The 7192-nt window shown below is 40.2% G+C and overlaps 1 protein-coding gene across 1 annotated transcript; it reads left to right on the forward strand.

Moving 5' to 3' along the window:
• Nucleotides 1–728: 728 nt before the first annotated feature.
• On the forward strand, nucleotides 729–1679 carry LOC145460144 (galactosylceramide sulfotransferase-like). The gene has a single exon (XM_081444875.1). It carries the CDS (start codon nucleotides 802–804, stop codon nucleotides 1612–1614), a length of 813 nt encoding a protein of 270 aa, XP_081301001.1. The 5' UTR covers nucleotides 729–801; the 3' UTR covers nucleotides 1615–1679.
• Nucleotides 1680–7192: the final 5513 nt, after the last annotated feature.

Genomic DNA, 7192 nt, shown 5'->3' on the forward strand with positions numbered 1-7192 from the left:
TGGGTTTTTTACTTTAATATTAATCTGCAAGGATGACCAACAGTCTTGGTCATCACTGTCTTGACTATAGTGAAACGTGTATTGCATATTGCATGCATGGTTTTTATTGCCTATAGTTGAAAACTCAAATGCTCTGATACCTATGCGAAAAGACGAATACACTATTATTAACCATTTCGGTGTTTTGCGAAGAGAAAAGAAAAAGGTGTGAATTAATAATCAGATTACAAATCATGTATAATAAATTTGAATCATGAATGATAAAATTATCACTTTTAAACTAATAAACCGTTTAAATATATTTCATCACCTCATTAAATCACTTAATACTAATTCTTACAGTTTTGAAGATATTGCATCATATCGTCTCTTTTATTTACAAAAATTCATATAGTATAGCTATTCAATTTCCAGTGTGATAACCATAGATAGCTCATGAATAGCAATGACCTGTCGTTTTTGGAAGCAGAATTAAAACATTATAAACCATAAACTCTTCAACCAAGTTTATTTTCTTTTAACAGGCAACAAGAAACAGTAGCAAACACAAACAGCAGTGGAGCAAGTGTAAACACGTGCTTTCCCATACAACACGTCCTCTTTCTCAAGACGCACAAAACAGGTTCCACCTCAATCGCCAATATCTTTTTCCGTTATGGCGACTCACGGAATCTTACCTTTGTGCTTGGTCAAGACACGCTGATTGGCTGGCCTCGTCGCTTTCAGGTGTCTTTTTCGTTGCCTTTAGAGAGACCTCGACCGCACTTTCTTTGCAGTCACACCAGGTACAATCAAAAACCGATGAATTATCTCTTTCCAAAGCCCACTGCCAAATACGTGACAATTCTCCGAAGCCCTGTGGACCAGTACGAGTCGGTTTTTAACTATATGGGGTTGGGCGATATTTATGGATTCGGCAGAGATCCCAGAAGTGCTTTAGAAACATTCCTTAGCACTGGTATCGAATTGAAAGACTTTTTCAAAACAGCATCTACGCGCTTGGCCCGAAATCCCATGTCATTCGATTTAGGATTGGCCTACAAATTTCACCAGAATGTTACAGCTATCAATAACTACATCGCATTTTTGGATAAGGAGTTTGACTTGGTTATGATCACAGATTACTTCGATGAGTCAGTCGTGCTGCTAAAACGCTTGCTTTGCTGGGAATTAGATGATATTCTTTATTTTAAATCTAACGAGAGACAAGACAAAGAGAGAGCTGTGGGTTTGACTGACCAAGTTAAAGACAATATCAAGCGATGGAACGCAGCCGATGAGTTATTGTTCCAGTACTTTAACCAAACGTTTTGGCACAAAATAGAAAAGGAAGGTAAAGATTTTTATGATGACCTGGCAGCTTTTCGCCGGAGGAAAGAACAAATCAGTCGCTTATGCTTGACAAATGGAACAATTCTTCAACGGCATTACCGTGACAAGTACGTCAAGGCTGTTTCTTTAAAGCAGAACTTGAGGGCAGAAACAAGAGAGCAATGCAAAAGAATGACAAGAAGCGAAAATTTGTATCTAGCGTATTTAAGAACGAAACGATCGTTTGGCTCGTTTGCTCCTTTGGGATCCACTACGGAGCCAAACGGGCTACTAAATACATAGACGTGGAACTTAACGCATATATACCTGTAGATTATTGCTCATTCTTTCATTCACTGCCGAGCCAAACTAGCCACTAAATAGGTAGACATAGGACTTAACGCATATCATTAGATTATTCCCGGTTCTTTTTTTTTACTGCCGAACCAAGCGAGCCACTAAATATGCATGTATGCACCTTTAAAAGTGGCCCGGTATTGTGCATGCAGTTTTTAGCCACGATCAAAGACTGAAGCAAAAAGCCTCAGTCTTTTGCTTGCTTATTTTTTTTTTCTTTGTTTGTTTGTCTGTTTGGTAGTTAAGAATTGCTCCATGCTTAGCGTGCGTATATCGAGTTATGGATGCTTGCGGGAAGTTTGGAGAGCAGGAGAGAAGCGTAAGAGTTGCTCGAGGCGCAGCTAAGAGCAACTCTAGCTTCTTGAGTGCTCTTCAAACTTCCCAAGTATATCCATAACTCGACACATGCACAGCTAAAACCATGAACCTTTTTTTTATAACATAGCGACAACAACAACTTGGGCGCTAAAACATGTTTTGTTTGTGGTTGACTTCAAAGTTCTCATTGCACGGTGACGGAAAACAAATTATCCCAATGCCTGGTTAAATACGCGCCAAAATCAGTGGAGCAATAATTAACGAAAACGCCTTGTCTGGTTTCTAAAATTGTCAATGCAGAATTTGCTTCTTCGATATAATTATTAAGAAAATGTATGCAAACAAAGTCAAAACACTCGAGTTTTAGTGAACATCTTAGCTTTAGTCAACATCTTGGCAAAATTCAAAGGCTCGAAGTAGGGTTTGTATTATTCAGAATGATGCTCACTTTGCCGAAGCTTAGATAAAAGGAACTCGCATTTTAACTCCACGGAAAGTTTGCAGCTAAAATGAAACTGCACACGTCATGTTATAAACGCACGGCCGTGCGCTCATAGAGATTTCTACCATGATGGCTCAACAGGAACTAGGAAGGACTTTGCTATAATTTACAATGTGTATTAGTTTAACTCGCTAAGTTAGTTCTGCTTTACTTTGTTTTTTCGTTTGATTGGGCCGCGCAAAGTTATTTGTTGTTCAAAGCCAGATTAAGCTAACCCAGTATAAGCGAGAATTATGTTTTTTAGTTCTGTAACTTTTGTGTAAGGTTGATTTCCGGCTTATATTGAGTGATCTCAAACTACACAAAACATGAGCAATGAAAAAACATTTCTAACGAAAGAAAATTAATACTTCGGTGAATTTTTAATCGTAGGTTAACAACCCGTCCCAGGGTGTTAATTTTTGTCATTTCGCACATTATTTTCTAAACTTCGACGATCTAAACCAGGTTTAATTTGATATCATTTGCATGAAACAGATAACAAAGCTTCCCTCTCGTAATTTGACTACATTTAACTATTTAAAGTTTTGATCGATTGTCACATTAAACTACAACAGTTGAAGAGAAAGGCTAATAATAAAGTGTATTATCGTTTGTCTCACGATGTAGTCACTTGAGATGTAGACCGCGACGTTTTGACTGCTTACTGCTAGTCTTCTTCAGGCACAAACAACCCCAAGAAGAGAGCCCGTCGCGGAATTTAAATCCACCACCGTTTTACCTTAGGTCCAAGGAGTTTCGGAGTCTCTCCGCCGCTGCCTAGAACAACAAGGCATTCGCACCGTCTTTAAGTCCGACACGACACTTCGGTCACACTTAGTGCGACCAAAGGACACCTCAACCCGGCTAAACAAGATGGTGTTGTCTACAGGATTCCCTGTGAGTGCGGCATAGTCTACATCGAGGAAACAGGGAGATCTATGCAGGAGAGGATCAAAGAACACGACCGGGATATACGACTCGCCCAAACCCAGACCTCCGCCGTTTCTGAACACACCCACGAGACCGGCCACTATCCTATCTCGAATGAGGTCAAGTTTATTGATCGAGATCCTCACTGGTACACACGTAGGATCAAGGAAGCTATTCACATAAGACTTCACCCTAAGAACATCAACAGGGATAGCGTAATTGACATTCCTGAAGCATGGATGCCCACGATCAAAAAAACACGGAGAACGGTACAACAGCGGACCACTGATGGAACAGCTACTCGCCCGATGAATAACAACAACCCTTTCCTCGACAGAAAGGCTAAATACGTACATAACTGGGTTGGTGTGTGAACTGGAACTGACAAAAGCTAGAACTCAAACACTTATTATGTCAACAACTTAAAGTAAACTTTGACAATTAAAAAAAATTGTCTTGGATCTTAACAAAATGTTCAATGCATGCTACTTTCCTTAGCCCGAAATCTCAGCATTTTAAAATTTTTCTTGCACAAAATCACCTCCTCCCAAGACCCCCAATCTCTCCCTGAAATCAGAACTTCTACCTAAAATACAACAGACTAACACAACATTCTTCCCAGCTTGAAAACACGGCTGCTGACACAGACCTCTGGTTCTGAGGCTGTCTTAGTTAAAACTGCAACAGTACTTAGTTGAGAACACACAAAAAATGGAGATTCTAGGTCATTTCAGACACCGATTTTGTGCATTTTAATTAAATAGCCTGTTATTTACAGGGCATGATTCAACCCTTCGACAGTTAGTTTGTAACAGAAAAACATTGATCAATAACCTAGGCCAATAGAGTTTCTTTCATATAATATCCTTTTCCCAGTTGTCCCGATTAAGAATGTTCATGACGTTTTCCCTCAATTCCACAAAGTTAGCATGTGTGGATGGAATTTCCAAAAGGGGCCCACAGGTGTGGGCAATGGGTCTTGCACTCAAGCCCTCGCACTTACTTCTATCTTCTTGTCAATCATAATATCCATAGCTGTTGTAAATCGCAAAAACTGTAGGAGTTTTGGCATCTCCAGACCTATTACAAATCGCTGAAAAAATTTAAATGCATCTCTCTCTCCTTCACTTTGTAGATTTGAGGTGAGACAAGATAGCACCTTTTTCGTTGTAGGTTTAAGACTATCTATTTCAGCCCTCAACGGCTGAAATATTTTGGAACTGGGGATACTGTTTCAACTGCTGTACAAAAGGTTGCAAAGATGAAATCATGAGATGTGGTTTCTGAACTAGTTCCTGCTTGGAAATTTCAGGAATTACTTGGCTAAAGTTTTCAGTGGTAACCACAATTCTACACTTGAATCTTTCAAGAAAATCAGTAAATTCATCATCATCTGGAAGATGATTCTTCCTTATAATATCTACAATGAACTCTTCCTCCACTGTAAATGAATCAACAAACATGGAATCTGGAACTTGGTTGCCAAAGAGGCAGTAGCATAAAAAAACCTTTGACAAAAAGGTGGGAAAATAGGGGACAGACGCAAACCCTTAAACTAAAATTCTCTCCACAGCCTCAAACTCCTCAACAAAGTGGTTATGTCTAACAAAGGGAACCCTTTCTCTCTCTCCTATAGTCATGGAGATAGAAAAGTCACTCCAGAATAAAGTGCACACTTCACAAATTACCCCAACACCCACATTTTGTTCAAACTCGCCCTTTTCATTTGTCACTTTAAAATTAATATTACAGTTCATTACACTTGGGTCTTTAAAACGTTCGATAAATTCAGTACTTATGCACGATCCTTGAACTGTGAGAACTCTCTCTGGAAGATGTCTTGATGAAGAGGGACATGGAGAATCCTGCTCTACAGAGCCTTCATCACGACTGCAATTCTCTTCATTTGTAAGCCTTGGGTAACTGGTTTCAACAGCCACATTGCTATTCGATCCTTCTCCCTCTGTTTCAGCCCCACCATTTGATAGTAAGGCTACCCGCCTAAATCTTGTTTCATCCATAGTTAGCAAAACTGGGTTTTCTGGTGTTTCTGGGATTTCTGTAGTATATGGATTCCCCCCATCAGCGATCCTAGAAAACTCATATTCTCTGTTCTGCTCACATCGAATGCATTCTTCACCTTCCAAATACGTAGGGCTACATAATAAACAAACAACGCGCTTATCAGCATCTGATGCTACCTACGAAGTATTCAGGTTGACTGGCCGTTGAAAATTTTCCTCGTCTGCTTTAAGTTGTGAAAAGAATGTGTCTTGGCGCTGTAATCTTAGATAGAGGTAAGTTGTCGACGGATAGAGTCCATTTTCCTTTAAATACCTTTCAATAGTTACTTCACCAGGAAATCGAATAATGGCCGTTTGGGTTGTGTCGCAAATATCTAGGAGCATGTCGTCAACAGAGCCAGCGAAAACACTTTTCCCGTCAGGGAAAAACATTGCAGTGGCTTTTTGCTTCAGTTCTTCAACTGTGGGAGGTTCCGACGCAATATAAGCAACGAACCGATTTGCGCCACCATTCTTCTGACGAACAGGAACAAAAACTTCTGACTTCTTGTCGTAATGAATCCAGCGAACTTGGATTCGATGTTCTTTATTGGTCTTTCTTTTTTTCCCTCTTGACTGACCTCTGATGCGGTCGAGCAATCCAGACAGTAGGCTTACCGTTCCTTGGTTTGGTTCACGGGTCGCTGCTTTAGAACTCGTAGAGGCAGATTCACCCTGACGTGTTATTTCCTCTCGGACGGTTTGCCTTATTATAGTATCCATCGTTTAAAACGCCAAGCACTGCCAAACTCAAACTAGAGGACAACTTTGCCGCCTTCTAAAATGGCGGGAGAAAAACACTCGCCTGTCTCAGTTCCCTTATGTTAAGTTCCAGTCTCTTTCTTCCAACCGAAAAATCACAACAGAACTCTGAGCCTTCTGGGCCATCGTACAAGTCTCTCGTGCGCGGTACTTTTTATGTGAAAATGAGTTTAATCATAGTTAATTGAGAGGAATCCATGGTTATGAAGCCCCACAAACATCAGAGGAGCAAACAAAGATGCCAAGATTTATGTTGGAAGATCCACGACGCGTGCACAATCTTTTGATTTGCACTCATTCACTATGCATGGATTACGTAATCAAAAGATTTCTATTGGTTAGTTCCACTGTCAGAAGTAAACAACTATTGTGTTTTGTTTACGGTCAAGACTAAAAAAAGCGAACGAAAATATACAACAACAAAACTTTTTCGCGTTTCATAACCATTCCTCTATGTCTCATTAGTTAATGGCAAACCGTCTACCCGTCAAAGTTTGGTTTGACGAGTTATCAATCATCATAAACCATCGGTCGGTATCAAGGCCATCGTTATCATGACCAGATGGTTCGGTGTTCGCTCTTCAAGCGGTTACACTTTCCAACCTTACCCCTCGCAACAGGACAAAGCCCTCCATTCCTCAGCGTAATTTCGCAGTAATGCCGTTCGGTCATGCCGGGACCTTGCAGCTGAGTCGATTCACTCCTTTGAGAAGTCTTCTTGCTTTAGCCACGTGCGCGACAGGTCTTCTGTTTATCGCGTCTTTTACTTACGAACTTGGCTATCTTTGGAAAACACAGCGCTATCGTATGGGGACAGAAAAGTAAGTGACCATTATATTTTTTCATCTTAATCAAAAAAACTCTGTCAATGCGTTTCTTAGATGTCAACTTCAAGTTTACGGTGCGTAGTCAGATCGTTCAAAATCAACTGTTAAATGTTTGTTTTCCATGGCCCAAGCCACTGAAA

This window comes from Orbicella franksi, chromosome 11 (assembly GCF_964199315.1).
Source record: "Orbicella franksi chromosome 11, jaOrbFran1.1, whole genome shotgun sequence".
NCBI classification, from domain to species: Eukaryota; Metazoa; Cnidaria; class Anthozoa; order Scleractinia; family Merulinidae; genus Orbicella; species Orbicella franksi.

Coding starts and splice junctions, on each gene's coding strand:
- LOC145460144 (XM_081444875.1), top strand. CDS start 802: ATGAATTATCTCTTTCCAAAGCCCACTGCCAAATACGTGACAATTCTC.